Source organism: Giraffa tippelskirchi, chromosome 5, assembly GCF_054371585.1.
Source record: "Giraffa tippelskirchi isolate mGirTip1 chromosome 5, T2T-mGirTip1v1.2.pri, whole genome shotgun sequence".
Taxonomy (NCBI): domain Eukaryota; kingdom Metazoa; phylum Chordata; class Mammalia; order Artiodactyla; family Giraffidae; genus Giraffa; species Giraffa tippelskirchi.
Genome location: NC_137279.1, coordinates 32675770 through 32695167, shown reverse-complemented (window position 1 = coordinate 32695167; position 19398 = coordinate 32675770). Strand labels below are relative to the sequence as shown.

General features: G+C 45.9%; 1 protein-coding gene, 1 long non-coding RNA gene and 1 other non-coding gene across 7 annotated transcripts in view; 2 read left to right on the top strand and 1 right to left on the bottom strand.

Moving 5' to 3' along the window:
• Positions 1 to 19398, top strand: part of DNAJC11 (DnaJ heat shock protein family (Hsp40) member C11) — a 64811-nt gene that overhangs the window by 20791 nt on the left and 24622 nt on the right. For 3 of the 5 annotated variants that reach the window (XR_014053657.1, XM_081490410.1, XM_081490407.1), the window contains exons 2-4: positions 1910 to 2039; positions 5083 to 5156; positions 14429 to 14530. Coding sequence is in view for 3 of the 5 variants with exons in the window: in XM_081490410.1 (XP_081346536.1) it covers positions 1910 to 2039; positions 5083 to 5156; positions 14429 to 14530 (306 nt within the window). In the remaining 2 variants the exon portion in view is untranslated. Of the gene's footprint in view, positions 1 to 1909; positions 2040 to 5082; positions 5157 to 14428; positions 14535 to 19398 lie in introns of all 5 variants that reach the window. The other 2 variants (XR_014053658.1, XM_081490411.1) reach the window with 1 other exon arrangement.
• Positions 1417 to 10775, bottom strand: LOC145506263 (uncharacterized). The gene is made up of 2 exons (XR_014053659.1): positions 9437 to 10775; positions 1417 to 2479 (listed from the first exon to the last, which is right to left on the bottom strand). It is a non-coding gene; the product is annotated as an uncharacterized LOC145506263 (long non-coding RNA).
• On the top strand, positions 7479 to 7551 carry TRNAG-UCC (transfer RNA glycine (anticodon UCC)). The gene has a single exon. It is a non-coding gene; the product is annotated as a tRNA-Gly (tRNA).

The window sequence follows — 19398 nt, the reverse complement described above, 5'->3', positions numbered from 1 at the left end:
TAAAATAGATAGCTAGCAGGAACCTGCTGTGTAGCACTGGGAGCTTAGCTCGGTGATGGCTGAGAGGGGTGGGATGGGGTGTAGGTGGGAGGGAGGCTCAAGAGGGAGGGGACATATGTATATATGTATGGATATGGGAGTTGCCTGAGTGCTAAAGAATTGATGCTTTCTAATTGTGGTGCTGGAGAAAATTCTGGAGAGTCCCTTGGACTGCAAGGAGATCAGACCAGTCAATCCTAAAGGAAATCAACCCTGAATATTCATTGGAAGGACGGGTGCTGAAGCTGAAGCTCCAGTATTTTGGCCACCTGATGCGAAGAGCCGTCTCACTGGCAAAGACCCTGGTGCTGGGAAAGATTAAGGGCAGGAAGAGAAGGGGGGAGCAGAGGATGAGATAGTTAGATAGCATCACCGACTCAGTGGTTGTGAATATGAGCAAACTTCGGGAGATAGAGAAGGATAGGGAAGCCTGGCATGCTGCAGTCCGTAGGGTCGAAAAGAGCCCAACAAGACTTAGAACTCAACAACAACATAGCTGATTCACGTTGCTGTACAGCAGAAACTGATACAACATTGTAGTGCAGTTATATTCCAATTAAAAACAAATCATTTGACAAAGCTGCACATTTGGTATCACCTCTGATAGACTAAAAAGGTCCCTGAGGTTAATATAAAATCAGACATTGTACTTTCCCAGAGCACACCTGAGGGCCCAGCCAGAGAGGTGGTGCGAGAGATGGTGTGGTGTTTGTAGAGCCTCCAATGAAGACTCTGAGAAGTTCTTGGCGGCTGTGAGTCAGGCAGAGTAGAAAGTGGATTTCTGTCATCCCTCCTCCACCCTCCCTTCTGCATTGTTCAAACACACCCAGAGCCCGATTGTACTCTGTGTCATCTGTGCTCTTCTTATGGCACAGTCTCCCCTCACACTGATTACTTATAAGATTGGAGAGGGACTTCCCTGGTGGTCCAGTGGGTAAGACTCTGTGCTCCCAGTCCAGGGGAAAGGGAAAGTGTTAGTCGCTCAGTCATGTCTGACTCTTTGTGATCCCATGGACTATAGCCCACCAGGATCCTCTGTCCATGGAATTCTCCAGGCAACAATACTGAAGTGGGTAGCCATTCCCTTCTCCAGGGGATCTTCCTGACCCAGGAATTGAACCCAGGTCACAAGGCAGGGGGCCCAGGTTCAATTCCTGGTCAGGGAACTAGATCTCACATGCCACCACGAAGATCAAAGTTCCCAGTGCTACAACTAAGACCTGGGGCAGTCAATAAATAAAAAGGAGTTGGAGAGTTGTATGTGTTGAGCCTTTGGGTGCTGCAGGTGGGGAGGCTTGTTTTTACTACAGATAGTGAAGCATTTTTGCCTGCTTTGTGTGCCTCCATTTAGAATTAGCGGTTGAATAGAAATGTGTTGATTTGACAGTTTTATGTCTTTGATTTTTTAAGGATGAATATTCACTGAGTTTCCTTTGTCTGAAGACCGAGTAAATGCATGGCATTTCTTTCTAATGGTTTGTAGCTCTTCCCTTCTGAACAGTCTCTGTTGAGAGCACCTTGGCACAATCGACTTTGAATGACTTGGGTTAAAGAACAAGCAGGTCTCTGTGACGATTCTCATTTCCGCTCAAAGTGCAGAGAACCAGGGTGGGGACACATGCTTTCATTTTCTCTAATGGCAGCATTTCCCAGCAAAACACACTTGCTTTCGATGTACATAATTGATCGGTTTATTAACTGGAAAAAAGAGGCCTTATTGAAGTAATAAAGCATAAGTTCATTATATCCTGCATGTAGACAGCAGACATGTTGGAACGTGGCTGATAGCTTCCCATTTCAAGGCTGATTCTGATCACAATAATATTTAAGTCCCATCGATTGTCTTCTAATTGGATTTTTCTTCCTGCAGGCCTCTTGTGAAGAGCTGAAAGCAGCCTACCGGCGGCTGTGTATGCTTTACCACCCGGACAAGCACAGAGACCCAGAGCTCAAATCACAGGCCGAACGACTGTTTAACCTCGTTCACCAGGCTTATGAAGGTCAGTGTGGGGCTTGGCTCTGTAGAAGCACCACTGTAGAAGCAACAGTGTCTTGTAGCAGACACTCGATTTTTAAGAGGCTTGATTTGTAGAGGATAGAAAAAGAGAGTCCTCCGAGGTGCATAAAAGAGGCGGTTAGTTTAGTGCTTTGTACTGACAGGGTCCTTTGAAAGAGTAGTATTTTGCTTTGGAAATCAATATGTGTCCAGTAAATAGAAAATGAGACCGCAGGTGAAGTAATAGCCCCGGATCTGAATTGCAGGGGGATACTCCAGTTTTAAATCGTTTACTCGTTTTCTTCTAAAGGGAACTCTTAAAGGTGAAAGGCTGATCGCTACAGACAAGCTTACTTTGTTCTCTCTTTTCTTTTGAGAAGATACAAAGAACATTTTTTCCATCTGAAAGTGATTTTCTTGGTTCTGTAGCATTCAGGAAAGGTTCTAACAAAAGGAAGAAAATGATGTTAAAAAGCATAATAGGAAATAGAATCAAGTAATTCAGATTTTTATACTTACCTGATATATTTCAGAAAGAAAATTTTGTAATATATTTGCTTATGAAATAGTAAAATCACTCATAGGTACAGTTTCTGTTTGAGAGGATGAGACAGTTCTAGTAGATTGTGGTGATGGTTGTACAACATCGTGAATATATTTAACACCAGTGAATTGTGCACTCACACATGGTTTAAATGATTGATTTTACGTTGTGTATATTATAACCACAATTTTTAAAGTTAAAGTTAAAAAATGTTATCTCACTCTTAGGATATATGCCAAGTAAAGTAAGTTATTCATTCCAGAGCCACTTGGTGATTTGCTCCTTAATTAAACAGACCAAAAATTAGATTTTCTTTATGAAATAAAGATTTCTTATTGTGGACATAAAAGCACTTTGCTGTATTTCACTATAGTTTTACCAAAAAGGTAGATTTTAATGACCAGTAAAACTGAGACTGTGGCACACAGGTGTGTATAATCAGCCTGTGTCTTCACCAGATGTAACTGTTTGCGCTATTTGTCTGGTCTGAATACAGCTTGTTCCTTTTTTTGTATTTGGTTGTTTGAATTACCCTCATAGCTGGACTTGGAGAAGGCAATGGCAACCCACTCCAGTACTCTTGCCTGGAGAATCCCATGGACGGAGGAGACTGGTAGGCTGCATTCCATGGGGTCGCTAGGAGTCGGACACGACTGAGAGACTTCACTTTCACTTTTCACTTTCATGCATTGGAGAAGGAAATGGCAACCCACTCCAGTGTTCTTGCCTGGAAAATCCCAGGGATGGCAGAGCCTGGTGGGCTGCCGTCTATGGGGTCGCACAGAGTCGGACACGACTACAGCAACTTAGCGGCAGCAGCAGCAGCATAGCTGGACTGTGTTGTTTTGGAGATTTGGGGAAGAGTTAGCAGAAAAGCCTACCAGTGCTTGTGAACATGCTGTAGCAGCAGGCCTGGCCCTGACTGCTGTAGTATTTGGCCTGAAGGGACACTGAGGTGGTGAATAAATAATTCCTTCTTAAATCCTAGAGATCAGCTCAAGAAGTTTGGCCCCCAGGTTTTACAATGGTCAGCATTTCTTTCTTACCTGTTAGATTTGAATATGGATAGAGTCATTTACATGGGCTTCCCTCATAGCTCAGTTGGTAAATCATCTGCCTGCAATGCAGGAGACCCGGGTTTGATTCCTGGGTCAGAAAAATCCCCTGGAGAAGGAAAGGGCAGCCCAAGCCTGGTGGGCTACAGTCCATGGGATCACATGAGTCGGACATGACTTCACTAAACCAACCAAGAGTCATTTACAGGGCTTCCCTGGTAGCTCAGCTGGTAAAGAATCTGCCTGCAATGTAGGAGACCCCAGTTTGATTCCTGGGTTGGGAAGTTCCCCTGGAGAAGGGATAGGCTACCCACTCTAGTATTTTTGGGCTTCCCTGGTGGCTCAGACGGTAAAAAAAATCCACCTGCAATGCAGGAGACCTGGCTTCAATCCCTGGGTTGGAAAGATTCCCTGGAGGAGAGCATGACAACCTATTTCAGTATTCTTGTCTGGAGAATCCCTAAGGACAGAGGAGCCTGGCAGGCTGCAGTCCATAGGGTCACAAAGACTTGGACACGACTGAGTGACTCAGCATAGCACAGCACAGTATCATTTACATCATTTTTTAATTAGACCTAAAAATATATGCGAGTTCTCAGGGGCCAGGATAGGGGAGAGTGAGGAGATTCAAAGGTCTTGAATGGAAGTTGGCCCAGTAGAAATAGCTGTACAGATGTTCAGAGTCAGTTAGCTACCTCCCTTTTAATTTTTTTAAGGTAATGTTTTAAAATGTTTATTTATTTAATTTTTTCACCACACCATGCAGCATGTGGGATCTTGGTTCCCCAACTAGGTATCAAACTTGGGCCCCCTGCAGTAGAAGTGTGGAGTCCTAACCACTGGACTGCCAGTAAAGTCCCTCTCGTTCTTATTGAACAATCTTTTTCTGATGCACTTCAGGTGACATGGCCGACACCATAGTGACAGGTGTTTGTGCCTTTTTAAATGATTTATAAATAAAGAAGAGAGGTGCAAAAAAAAAAAAAGAAACACCTTACATAGATGATTGTAGGAGTTAGTGAAATTCTGTAGGGTAAATAAGAAGACAGATTTTTCCAGTCAGAGCCTGTCCTTAGGTTTACATTAGGCTTTGTTAGAAACTGGAATTTGCTCTTTCAAGCCAAGGTACTCTATAGATTGTGACAGAAACAGGACAGTCTCTTAAAAACAACTGTCCTTAGTGATACAGAGTCAGCACCCCTTACAAAGAAGAGTAGCTCGGACATGAAAAATCTGACATTTCCCACATGGAGCCGCCTTTAAACACGTTCTTGGTTGGATCTGGAAGGCAAGTAGAAGGAAAGACACATCAGGATTGGCAGAGTCTCTGGGAAGATTGTGGTTGGAAGGAGAAGGACAAAGAGAGGTGGGCTTGCCTGCTGCTGGTGTGGTCAGGACTAAGCGGAGGAGTCAGTGCTTTGTAAACACATTTGGTTTTTCATTTGCAGTGCTCAGTGACCCCCAGACCAGGGCCATCTACGACATCTATGGCAAGAGAGGACTGGAGATGGAAGGCTGGGAGGTAAGAGAAGCTCTGCGCCTGGTGTCCCAGGAAAGGCCCTCAACAGCTACAGAATAATACCCCCCAAAACCCCGCAACGTGCTGTGGGACCTGTGAGAATGTCTGACGATGTCAGAGTCCCCTTCTCACCTTGTATTTTGGTTTAAGGGACTGAATTTTACACTTGGCTTTGCCACGTTATAGCTCTGTGAACTGGAGACCATCGGTCATTGAACTTGTCCTGTGTTTCCTAACCCGTCAGGGGAATGGATGGATGAACTAGACCAGTAAGTTTTAACCTTGGGGAGGGAACAGGCTGGTCTGGGTGATGGTCAGAGGGTGTCTGCAAGGGTACAGTTCTGTCTACATGTACACATCCTTCCACACACACACTTCCTTCCACCCTCCAGGGTTCTGAGTGCCTCTCTCCAACCGAGGTCATAACTGCACTTAGGAATTGTTTGGTGATATTAAGAGTTGTACATGTGAACAAAACAGAAGCAGAGAAAAGTTGAGAGCTACTGGATTAAATTCTCTGTAATGACCCTTCCATCTCTAATGAGCTGTACTGTTAGAATGTTATAGAGTAAAACGAAATAGATAGCAATGTCTATGTAGTAGATAACCTGGGCCACCGTGCCTTATGAGAACAATCACTGAAGTCCAGAAGTTTCCGTTTGGGCTTCTCTGGTGGTACAGGGAACACGAGTTCAATCCCTACTCCAGGAAGATCCCACATGCTGCTGGGCAACTAAGCCCATGGGCCACAACTACCAAGCCCACACACCTAAAGCCCGTGCTCCAATGAGAAGCCCATGCACTGCAAATGAAGAGTAGCCCCCACTCACCGCAATTAGAGAAAGCCCGTGCACCACAATAAAGACCCAGAGCAGCCAAAAAAAGAAGGTTCCGTTTTCTTTCACTCTGCCCCTGAGCAGTCTTAGAACCGTGGGCAGGCCATGTGATTGCTTCATGCTTCCAAGTTATTTGAAAAATAATGATACGCAGATCAAGTAGAGAAATTAATCTGAAAACTGTAAAACTCTGTATTGGCTATAAGAATAGGTGTTATTACTTAATTTCATTATAGAAACTTGGTTCTGATGCCCAAGAAATTCTGGTAGATGTTAACGTTAACTGTCGTTGAGTTACTTCTTCATTGACATGTAAACTCTCCCTTGAAGTTCTTTTGATCTCAAACCTGTATGCCTGTCTCTTCTAATTCTGATGTGAAGACCTTCTAAAGACCTTTGCATACAGATGAGAAGAGAAATGAAATGGGGTTTCTCCACTGCTTAACATTGATAGCCTACAGGCCATTTTCTACATACAGCTATGTTTTGGTTGTCCACACAATGAATTGTAGTTGCTGACTTTAAAATTTGGGAAGCTTTACATAAAAGTATCTTATCTTCTCTGGAAAAATCAGAAGATCTGACAACACTGTATCTAAATTCCCCTCTGAGGCAATAGTCGATCCAGGTAGGAGGAGCCCCTGCTGTTTGGACTGGATTGTACCATCCAGTTTGCCCCAGTCCCCACCACTCCCTATCGTGTCTGGCCCTTGACCCATCTGCAGTCCCAGTGAGCTCCCAGTGAGCATTTGGTTTCTGGCTTTTGGCTCGGTGGAAGTAGCAGTGCTTCGTGTCACATTAGTTCATGGTAGCAGAGTGTTAGATCTAATAGCTTAGAATTTTTTTCATCAAAGAAGGAAAATAGAATCCTGTTGTATTTACTGAATTTCTCCTCACACTTCATGCCCCAGTTTAAAGTTCCCTTGTGTTTTGAAGATGTGGGTTGGTTACAGTTTTTCACGGCAGCAACTGGGGCCACTGAAAAGCCTCAAGCCTCGCGTACACATCCCTTCCTCAGAGGCTAGGCTTTTCATCATCTGCACTCAGTGGAACAGCAGGGTGACTTCTTCCCAGAAAAACATCGTGGTTTCCTATTATAAGACCAAACCATCTCCCTATTAGAAACAAAGAAGCACCACACACACTGCAGTGATTGTAAGAGCGTGTAGGCTGAGACTTTCCTGGTGGTCCAGCGGTTAAGACTTCACACTCCCAATGCAGGGGGCGCAGGTTCAATACCTGGTCAGGGAACTTGATCCCACATGCTGCAATTAAGAGTTCAAATGCTGTAACTAAGACCTGGTTCAGCCAAATAAATAATTTTAAAAATAATAATAAAAATATAGAAGTATGTAAGCAGTTGTAGGTGGTAACTAGATAAGCTTTTATGTTCACATTTTTCAGTAGACTACTTTAAGGGAATCAAGTTCTCATCCATCAGAATTGGCTTTTTTTGCACTGATATTGATACTAAGCCTTCCCTGGGACTTCCCTGGTGGTCCAGTGGTTAGGATTCTGCACTTCCAATGCATGGGTCCCAGGTTCAATCCCTGGTCAGGGAACTAAGGTCCCTCATGCCATGTGGCGTGGCCAAAAATAAAAATAAATACTAAGCCTTCCCTGACAATAGAAGGAAAAGATAGGAAGTTACCTCCTCTGATACATATTTACAAGAGATGTATTGGTGCCTAATGTAATAGGAAGATTGACCCCACTATTCATACTATGAAGAAAAAGTCTCACTGAACTCAAGAGCAGTTCATAGAGCTGGCGTCACCACTCCCTCGAGGAATTTTGCAGCTGGTGGCTTGTTCAGTGCAAGGGTTCTCTCTTCTCAGTCACAGCCTCCACCCCACAGAGGAAGCTGTGTTCCCCTCAGGGTGTTGTTGGTGTTTTTAGACTATTGAAGTTTTTACTTGCCAACCGGTATCCGTTTGCCACACATCTGTTAGTCTAAACACACAGGTGGTCAGGAGGGTGGAGGGTACCGCTAAAGCCCCTACTGTATGGGGCACCTTTAATCCAAAGATGTCAGAGTAGCCACCGACATGCTGGTCACTCCTGTCCCAGCAGTGGCATCATCCCCATTCTGCCGGTGGAGGCTGGGGGTGAAATTGAGCTTTTATAGGTTGCATCAAATATTGATTGGCTCTGTTTTCAGGCATTAGGTAGGTTTTGGTCTTTTCTATCTCTCTCTCTCTTTTTGTCTTTAACCTTTAAGAAACTGGATCATCCTCTGGCAGCATTCCAAAGGAATAAGATGCCGCCATTCACAGCTCATAACACCAGCCACCTGAGTCCCTAAAGTTGCAGTGTTTGTGCAGATACCCATGTTGAAAATGAAATTGGCCTCTTCTCTCGAATGGCAGAAATCCAGCTCTGAGCTGTGGAAGTAGAGTGAAAACCATACAACCCGGAGGGCACTTACAGACCAGCTGACATTATATTCAGAGGAGCAGCCTTCGGCCTGGATCATCCATGCTTTGGTTTCTGTCTGCAGTCCTTAACATTCATCCATATCTCACTTTTCTCTACCTCTTTGACATCATCCTTACAGTGTCTAAGAAGGTTAGCCTGGGGAATTCCCTCGTGGTCCAGTGGCTGAGACTTTGAGCTCCCCATTCAGGGGCCCGGTTCAATCCCTGATCAGGGAACTAGATCCCACAAGCCTCAGTGAAGACTGAAGATCTCGCATGTCACAACAAAGATCCAGCACAGCCAAATAAATAAATAGTTATCTTTTAAAAAAGAGAAAGCCTGTATTAAGAGCTACAATATGGTCAAGATCATGAAAATGAAGACAGAAACTCCCACAGATCGGAGGAGACTAACGAGACATTAGTCTCATTGCTCTAGAGCCCATGTGCAATCCTGGACCCTGAATTGGATCCTAGGACATAACTGTGATGTCAGTGGAAAGACTCATGAAATCCCAGAAGTCTGGGTTGAGTTAATAGCCTTGTACTAATGTTGGCATCCTGGACCTGACAGGTGTTCGTTCCTGGTTATGTAAGACGTTCACATTTGGAGGAGGCTGGGTGAAGGGTAGATGAGAACTTTCTGTACTGTCTTCGTAGCTTCTCTAAAGTTCTAAATTTTCTAAAATTATTCCAGAGTGAAAAGTTGTCTAACCAGAATCATAGGACAGACAGCACCTTGTGTGATTTTAATGCCCCAGGTGGCACTAGTGGTAAAGAACCCACCTGCCAATGCAGGAGATGTAAGAGACCTGGGTTCTATCCTTGGATCGGGAAGATCTCCTGGAGAAGGGAATGGCAACCTATTCCAGTATTCTTGCCAGGAAAGTCCCATGGACAGAGGAGCCTGGTGGGCTACAGTCCATGGGGTGGCAAAGGGTCGAACATGACTGAAGTGACCTAGCCTGCACACACTGTGTAGTTTAGAAGCATTTATAGGAGGAAGCTGAAGCTTAGTGAAATGACTCACCTGAGTTTTCTAGGAGGTTCAGGTGGTGTCAGAAAGCCTGGGTCTCTGTCTTCCTCCCACTGCGCCATCTGCTTCTACTGGTCTCTGCATCCCCTCATCTGCAGGATAAGTCATCCAGCTAGCACAGGATAGACCTAGCTGATCAGTGATCAGGGTGGACCGTGCAGGTGTACAGACTCATGAGCTTCATGTGATACACTTCACTGAATTGGATCCTCTACTTTCATGTTTCATGAAAAACATTGAAAATATCTTTCCAACTGTACTTTCCAATTTAATGCACTTTCAGATGCTGTGTTCCAGGCACGTGTATCTAAGGGTTACCCATGAGAAGGAAAAGTGACTTGCAGCTGGCTTAGCCATTTTCCGCTCTCCACCATGATGTTCTCTGTGTAGAGAAGGGTGTACACATTGAAGGGTGGGGGGTGTCCCTGGTGGCTCAGTGGTAAAGAATTTCCCTGCCAATGCAGGAAACACAGGTTGGATCCCTGGAGCCAGAAGTGGCTCCACGTGCCATGGAGCCACTAAGGCTGTGTGCCACAACTGCTAAGACTGTGCTCTAGAGCCCAAGTGCTCTGCAACAAGAGAAGCCACCGCAATGAGAAGCGAGAAGCACCCATGCACCACAGCTGCAGAGTAAGCCCTGCTCTCTGCAACACAAAGACCCAGCCAAAAATAAAATAAGTAAACAAATGGTTTTTTTGAAAAAATAAATAGTAAAGGGCCCCATAGGAGTTAGAATGAGATGCCCAGCCAAGGTATTCACAGCTCTAGAGTGGCCAGCCAGCTTGACTCTGCAGTTAGCTCTGATTACGTACCAACTGTTTGCAAAACTTCTGTCAAATAGACTAGAAACAGAGGACTTAACATCTTTGGAATATTTGTCTCTTCATTCTGTCACACAGTGTGGCAGAGAAAGTCATTTGCCAAAGTCACACAGCTGGAATTGTTGAAAATAAATCTTGTTCTGCTCTGGGCCCCATGGAGGGAGCACCCCATCAGTCTAAGGGAAGTGGGGAAGTGAAAGTGCCATAAATAGATGTGCACGGGCACTTCCTGGCAGTCCAGTGGCTAAGACTCCACACTTTCACTACCCGGGCCCCGGTTCAATCTGTGGTCCAGGAACTAAGATTCCATAAGCCAAGGGGCTTGGACAAAAAAAAAGAAAAGATGGGCAAGGCTGAGTCTTTTTAAGCACTAGCGTTGTGAGCTGCTGCTGCTAAGTCGCTTCAGTCGTGTCCGACTCTGTGCGACCCCATAGACGGCAGCCCATCAGGCTCCGCCGTCCCTGGGATTCTCCAGGCAAGAATACTGGAGTGGATTGCCATTTCCTTCTCCAGTGCATGAAAGGGAAAAGTGAAAGTGAAGTCGCTCAGTCGTGTCCAACTCTTAGCGACCCCATGGACTGTAGCCTACCAGGCTCCTCCATCCATGGGATTTTCCAGGCAAGAGTACTGGAGTGGGGTGCCATTGCCTTCTCCGAGCGTTGTGAGCAGGATGCATCAGTTCAATATCACCGAGGACGTTTTTGTGAGGTCACAAAGCAACCGTTGCTGTGCCATTTGGCCTTCAGTTAGTTCTTAGATTATTTTAACAGTGCTTTTATTTTAAAACCCCCTGTAAAAGAAACACCTGCCCCTTTTTGGTAATGAACAATTTATATGGGAGAAGAGAAAATATTTTCATTATTTTTTTCTGTTTACTTGCTGAAAGCGGTAGTGAACAGATTTCTCAATTTGGGGGGGATATTTATTTTTCTGGATTGCCAAATAATAAAATCAGGTTGTACAAAGCCTGTAATATGACCCTGCTAATTTTAATATATCTATTCATACCTATGCATAGGTTTTTAGGAAGATACATAAAAAATTGTTAGCCTGTGAGAAGGAGGAGTATGGGGAGGGACTGTACCTTTTTACTTCATATTTTTCTGTACCATTTTGATTTTTTGCTATAAGCGTGCATTTTTTGAATAATTTTTAAAACTTGTGATTTCCAAGATAGCTTTCTTTCACATCACCTGCCTTTGTAGGTGTACTCTGAGCAGCCCCTCCAGTCTCCCCTGTGTTTCTCTCACTACCACAGGGTCAAGACTGTTTGACCTTTTCCTCCAGTGACCTTGGTGGTGTCATCCTGCTGCCACTGTCAGTGTCCCTCATGGACTTGGGGCCCTTGGGAATCACGTGGTGTGGGTTCCTCTCTCACAGGCATGGTACCCGAGACCCACATGGCCCTTCCCAACCTGTTTGAAATCTCAGAGACTGTCTTGCTTTTGGATGAACTATAAAGTAGGGAAAACCAGTACACCATTCGGGTATGACCTAAATCAAATCCCTTATGATTATACAGTGGAAATGAGAAATAGATTCAAGGGATTAGATCTTATAGAGTGCCTGAAGAACTGTGGATGGAGGTTCGTGGCATTGTACAGGAGGCAGAGATCAAGACCATCCCCAAGAAAAAGAAATGCAAAAAGGCAAAATGGTTGTCTGAGGAGGCCTTACAAATGGCTGTGAAAAGAAGAGAAGTGAAAGGCAAAGGAGAAAAGAAAAGATATACCCATTTGAATGCAGAGTTCCAAAGAATAGCAAGGAGAGATAAGAAAGCCTTCTTCAGTGATCAATGCACAGATAGAGGAAAACAATAGAAAGGGAAAGACTAGAGATCTCTTCAAGAAAATTAGAGATACCAAGGGAACATTTCATGCAAAGATGGGCACAATAAAGGACAGAAAGAGTATGGACCTAACAGAAACAGAAGATATTAAGAAGAGGTGGCAAGAATACACAGAAGAACTATCCAAAAAAATCTTCACGACCCAGATAATCATGATGGTGTGATCACTCACCTAGAGCCAGATATCATGCGAGGTCGAGTGGGCCTTAGGAAGCATCACTACAAACTAAGCTAGTGGAGGTGATGGAATTCCAGTTGAGCTATTTCAAATCCTAAAAGATGATGCTGTGAAAGTGCTGCACTCAATATGCCAGAAAATTTGGAAAACTCAGCAGTGGCCACAGGACTGGAAAAGGTCAGTTTTCATTCCAATCCCAAAGAAAAGCAATGCCAAAGAATGCTCAAACTACTGCACAGTTACACCCCTCTCACACGCTAGCAAAGTAATGCTCAAAATTCTCCAAGCCAGGCTTCAGTAGTATGTAAACCATGAACTTCCAGATGTTCAAGCTGGATTTAGAAAGGCAGAGGAACTGGAGTTCAAACTGCCAACATCTGTTGGATCATAGAAAAAGCAAGAGAGTTCCAAAAAAAATCTGCTTTCTTGACTATGCCAAAGCCTTTGACTGTGTGAATCACAAAAAACTGTGGAAAATTCTTAAAGAGATGGGAATACTTGACCACCTGACCTGCCTCTTGAGAAATCTGTATGCAGGTCAGGAAGCAACAGTTAGAACTGGACATGGAACAACAGACTGGTTCCAAATCGGGAAAGGAGTACGTCAAGGCTATATATTGTCATCCTGCTAATTTAACTTATATGCAGAGTACATCATGAGAAACGCTGGGCTAGATGAAGCACAAGTTGGAATCAAGATTGCCAGGAGAAGTATCAATAACCTCAGATTTGCAGATGACACCACCCTTATAGCAGAAAGCAAAGAAGAACTAAAGAGCCTCTTGATGAGAGGGAAAGTGAAAAGGTTGGCTTAAAACTCAACATTCAGAAAACTAAGATCATGGCATCTGGTACCATCACTTCATGGCAAATAGATGGGGAAACAATGGAAACAGTAAGAGATTTTATTTTGGGGGGCTTGAAAATCACTGTAGATGGTGACTGGAGCCATAAAATTCAAAGACACCTGCTTCTTGGAAGAAAAGTTATGACCAACCTGGACAGCATATTAAAAAGCAGAGACATTACTTTGCCAACAAAGGCCCATCTCATCAAAGCTGTGGTTTTTCCAGTAGTCCTGTATGGATGTGAGAGTTGGACTATAAAGAAAACTGAATGCCAAAGAATTGATGGTTTTGAACTGTGGTGTTGGAGAAGACTCTTGAGAGTGCCTTGGACTGCAAGGAGATCCAACCAGTCCATCCTAAAGGAGATCAATCCTGAATATTCATTGGAAGGAAGCTGAAACTCCAATACTTTGGCCACCTGATGCGAAGAACTGACTCATTGGAAAAGACTGATGCTGGGAAAGATTGAAGGCAGGAGGAGAAGGGGACGATAGAGGATGAGATGGTTGGATGGCATCACTGACTCAATGGACATGAGTTTGAGTAAACTCTGGGAGTTGATGATGGACAGGGAGGCCTGGCGTGCTGCAGTCCATGGGGTCACAAAGAGTCAGATACAACTGAGCGACTGAGCGGAACTGAACTGAAGAAAGGCTGAGGTGGGATGCTTTGCCTGCTCACAGGCCTGACTCCCTTGTGTGTCCTCAAGGGCTGCCAATTGGTACCTGGTATTGTTTATACTCTGACAATATATAGCCAACATCGTACATCCTTAAGGTTCATTTCAGGTTGTAGGAGGAAGAGTCCCCTACTGCTAAAACACCGAGACCCCATGGCTTAAGGTTGTTGGTCTAGGAAGCTCAAAGGGCGCCCCTGGTGGAGGCCCAGTGCACAAGGGAAATGTGCCAGGGCTGCTGTGGAGGCCTCGCCCCTCTCTGGACGTTTTTTCAGCCTGCATGGTGGTGGGCTCACTGGAAAATTTAAACTGTGACACTTGAGGTGACATTTTCTTTGTAAGATTCCTGCAGCCTTGGAGACAAGTGACAAAAAAATATCACTTCAGTCTCTGGAGCACTGAGGGAGAGCATGGACTGGGGGCTGAGCGGGTGTGAAGGCGAACCTGGCTTCACCGGGGACCGTGCAGTTGGACAGGAGGGTTCCCTGGTCTCACTGGGGGCTCTCACAGTCCCGAGGGAGAGGAGCAGCAGGACACGGTTAACACTCAGGTCTTGTGTGTCTTCCTCACCATCTGGGTCCTCAGCTGATTTCTCCTCTCACTTCTGCCCGAAGGTTGTGGAAAGGAGGAGGACGCCAGCTGAGATCAGAGAAGAGTTTGAGCGGCTGCAGCGCGAGAGGGAGGAGAGGCGGCTGCAGCAACGCACCAACCCCAAGGTCAGTGGCTGGTTCTGGGGGGAGCAGCGGTCTGACGTGGTCAGTGCTGTGGGCTCTTACAGTGAGGCCGTGAGAATTGGGAGGAACCGAGTGTCGCTTATCAGGTCTCAAGAGTGGCACCTGCCTGGAGGACCACTAGCAGGCCTGCTGGCGATGCCTGGAGAGAAGGCAAAACGGGAGACATCCTGAGCAGGGGCATGGGCCAGCTGGTGGAGACTCATTTATAATCACGCTGCCCAAGCCCTTGACTGTAAGAATCAGCCAGAGGCCCGTGTCAAGAGAGGACAGCCGCCTGCCCACACACTGAGGCCCAGGGTTCCTTGCAAACCAGTTAGGATACGGAGGGCCAGAGAGCCCAGACCATGGGGCATTTCCAAACAGCATTAAGTGGAGGCCGTGTGTGCATCACCCAGGACAGCAGTGCCGTGAACGCCGGGTAACAGGCTGTTTCTGCAGCCATAGGGTGACGTCTTATCCATCGGTCAGGTCCCCAGTGGAGGCCAAGTCATATAACCCAGGGACATGCCTGTTTTCAGTCCAGTTACGGTCTCTCTTTCCTGTGATTCATTAGGGAGGCAGATTGTTCTACGTGTGCACCTTGGTCTCATGACACATAGGATACCTCGGTCAGTTCACAGTGCCAGTGGTACTGAATGGGTGGCTGCACTTGGCTCAGGGTTACTGCTTCACAGTGTTTAATAATTAGGGAACTCGGCAGGCGGGCTCTGTCAGTGTGGCCGGGACAGCCCGGCAGACAGCCTGAAGATCTTCTAAAGGAAAAGAACAAATGCTGGCTTACATGAGGGAAGCTTGATGTTAGGAGTTTCTGATCACATGCACTGTACAAAATGGACTTTTCTAAGACCCTACATCATTTAAAGGCCCACACATTCAGAGAATTCCCATCTCTTCAAATCCTGTTACATTGCAGGGTGTATTTGTAAACGCCAGGGCCTCTCTTTTCCACCCCTTCAGCGAGTGACAGCTTCAGTAGAACAGTTACTTTGGGTCAGCCAAGACAGAGACTTGAAACACTGGCTGCACCAAGTCAGGGACTATGAGATGTTGAGATGGTTGAAAATCTCCGAGGTGCTCTGAACCATGCTGACGGGTTCCCTCCTCAGGGGTCCAGCCAGCACACCAGAGGGAGTCTGGGTAAATGTCAGCGTTGGCAGGTGGAGGTCAGAGTCAGGGAGGGAGGAGGGGTGCCTGGCAGGAGCGGGCCGTTCCTGTGGGGTCTTTGCTTTTGCTGGCTGAAGTTCTGCTGCCTTCAGAGCAGTGAGGGGGAAAGAGTGTCACAGCAGCCCACGCCTCTGTGTCCCAGGATGAGATGGCCCATCTGGGTGTGTGATCGTTTATTGTGCTTCTATGGAGATGTGTCTCCAGGCCATGTTTTTGTGGAATGAGGAAGCACAGCTGTGACCATTCCACACGGGTATGTGGGATATTGTACGATTTCCAATACTTCACTACTTCTATGAAGTGCTGCCGGATAAAAGATACTTCCTAACCAGAAGTACTGAGTGATAACCAGATGTTGGCTCTGCAGCATTTTGAAGAGAGGTTTCGAGCTGGATCTTTTATTTCATTTCCAAGTGTTTTGCTTTGCAAGATGAGCAGTGAGGTTTAGCATGTTCTAAGATGAGAGGGGTGATCTCTTTTGAGATGACCAGAGGGAGGAGGACCCTTCTGATGACCATGGGGCTTGCACTGGTCTGTCACCAAGACCCCACAGGGGACCATGGTTTGTCAGGGAGGGGAACGGCAGACTGGATAATGTTCGTAATACTCCCTCTGAAACTGGGGTAGGTATTTCTCCATTTTCACAAGAGTTCACTGGGGAGGAGTTTTCCAGTTTGAGTATGTACCAAGAACAGGCAAAAAGATCAAGTGGGAAAAACCCGTAGCTTGGAAATACCGCCTCTGATGCAGGGATGCGGGATGCAGAGCTCACCCTTTGACCTCTGTGTAGGTTTCTAGCTTGTAAAATAAGGATGCTTATCCTAGCCACCATGCCAAGTTGTTAAATGATTGAAGAAATATGACATAGATGTTAATTTCTTAGAGACAGACAAGGCTGCTCTGTAAGTGCAAAGTGGTACGCATACCGAGGTAAGATTAAGAACTTGCTTCAGTGTCTCTATCAGCACCGCGTGGAAAACACTTGCCTCACTTGGGTGGTCCATTGCCCCCAGTAGCTGGGTTTGTTGGGAGGAAGTCTGTCAGTTGCGTTCTAGAAATGGCCCTCTACAGATACCACCCCCCCTGCTCCCTTGGCCGAAGTGCAGTGCCTTCCATGTGACCAGCCACCTGTGAGGCCTGCCTTGTGTGAGGGTGCTGTGGACAGTGCTGCGGGGTGGGAAGGAGGGAGTGGGTGCCAGCTCCAGCAGGTGCCTCCTTCCCTCTGGCCCTGTAGCTGGCGGGACCCAAGCAAGCGCCCAGGCTCCACATATGCCAGGGCAGCCTGGGGAGCCTCACACTTGGCGTCAGGGCTCTGGATTCGGACCCCACCCCCAGCTCTGGGCCCTGGACCCAGTCACTTCTCCAGCCTTAGCTCAGTTTCTCCCTGTGTGAAATGAGAGGTTTGCCATGAGGCCCAGAGCATAGGGTCACATTCTCAGACCCCAGAATCCTTAGCTTCGTCACCTGTTTTCTGTCTTTCGGGCCACGTGCGATCAAATTCCTCTGTCTGCATTTCCTGCTGGAAAATGCCAAGCTCAGGTTCTTGGGTCCCAGGGTCTCCAGGGCACTCCACATTGAGCCGATGTTGGGCAGGGGATTTACAATCAGACAGATGGTGAGGTTCGTCTGCATCATTGAGGGCTGAGTGTGACTGGGATCTGAGGGGACTACCCTGGCCTTCTTCTCTCCATCCTTAAGATTATACGATAGGCTTGTTCTCTGCCGTGTTCACATCATATTGATTACTGTCATCCCTTTCTTTTGCTAATACCCGTAAATCTTCTCTCTCTGGACAGCAGCCAGTGCTGGGAGTCAGACTTTTCACTGCCTTTTTAATGAACTTGTCCAGACCCCATAAGAAGCAGGGCAGTAAGTCAAAGATTGTTTAGTGGGCTTCATTGTCTGACTTTGAGAGTATCCTCTCCTTTATTTTGGACCCTGTTACGTAAAAGTTTCATGGAAATTGTTTCTGGGTTCCCTGGACCATTTGTTCTCCTTTCACTGTTACAGAGGTCAACATAAACTCCCTGGTAAGTTTATGTCTTCCTGATTTTAGGAGGGCCATCTTATCGGTGTGGTTTTCTATAATAGCTGAAAATCACAATTCAACTTTATCAGGGAAAAAAAATGTAAAATAATGTGTCAAGGAGGACATGTAAGCCCAAAGTAGTTTCATAAAGTTTTTTTTTTTTTTAAAGATTTGTTTTGGTTGCTATGCCTAATGATTATAGCCTTTGGAATGAGTCCTTCATTATGGCTTCAGTTTGTTCCATGGAAGTGACTCTAATGTTGTAAACCGAATCAACTTGGCTGACAGGATAATCATGCAGAAGAAAAGCTGTTTGAACCCATATGTTTGTTGTGCTCAGTGGCAGAAAGGGGCAATTTACCGTATGCAGAAATAGGCTGCTGTTGAAAGTGAACAAACCAGGATGGTGTCACCAAAGGAGAAGGGACCAGGTCGAAAAAGTGCTGTGATATTAAGCGGATCTTTGGGGGAGAGGCAAGGTGGCCACCTGGAGGGATGTATAGAAAACTCTTTTATCTGGGTTGTAGCTGCATCCACATCCTGCCAGCGAGATGGCTGATAAACCAGGTGTCAAGATTAAAGGCTACAGGGCAGGGTAGTGGGGCGGCATTGCAGCTGGGACCGAGTTTCCTTAGAAGCCCTGTTAAGTTGAGTTGAAAACTCAAAAAGCCGGCTTAAAATTCAGCATTCAGAAAACAGTGATCACTGAGTCCGGTCCCATCACTTCATGGAAAATCAGTCAGTTCAGTTGCTCAGTCATGTCTGACTCTTTGCGACCCTGTGGACTGCAGCACACCAGGCCTCCCTGTCCATCACCAACTCCTGGAGCTTGCTCAAATTCATGTCCATCGACTCAGTGATGCCATCCAACCATCTCATCCTCTGTCGTCCCCTTCTCCTGCCTTCAATCTTTCCCAGCATCAGGGTTTTTTCCAGGGAGTCAGTTCTTCACATCAGGTGGCCCAAGTATTGGAGTTTCAGCTTCAGCATCAGTCCTTCCAATGAATGTTCAGGACTGGTTTCCTTTAGGATGGACTGGTTGGATCTCCTTGCAGTCCAAGGGACTCTCAAGAGTCTTCTCCAACACCACAGTTCAAAACCATCAATTCTTCGGCACACTCAGCTTTCTTTATAGTCCAACTCTCACATCCACACGTGACTACTGGAAAAACCATAACCTTCACTAGATGGACCTTTGTCAGCAAAGTAATGTTTTTGCTTTTTGATATGCTGTCTAGTATGGTCATAGCTTTTCTTCCAAGGAACAAGCGTCTTTGAATTTCATGGCTTCAGTCACCATCTGCTGTGATTTTGGAGCCCAAGAAAATACAGTCTGTCACTATTTCCATTGTTTCCTCATCTGTTTACCATGAAGTGATGGGACCGGATGCCATGATCTTCGTTTTTTGAATGTTGAGTTTTCTTCACTTTCTGCCATAAGGGTGGTGTCATCTGTGTATCTGAGATTATTGATATTTCTTCTGGCAATCTTGATTCCAGCTTGTGCTTCATCCAGCCCAGCATTTTGCATGATGTACTCTACATATAAGTTAAATAAGCAGAGTGGCAATATACAGCCTTGACATACTCCTTTCCCAATTTGGAACCAGTCCATTGTTCCATGTTGGTTCTAGCTGTTGCTTCTTGACCTGTATAC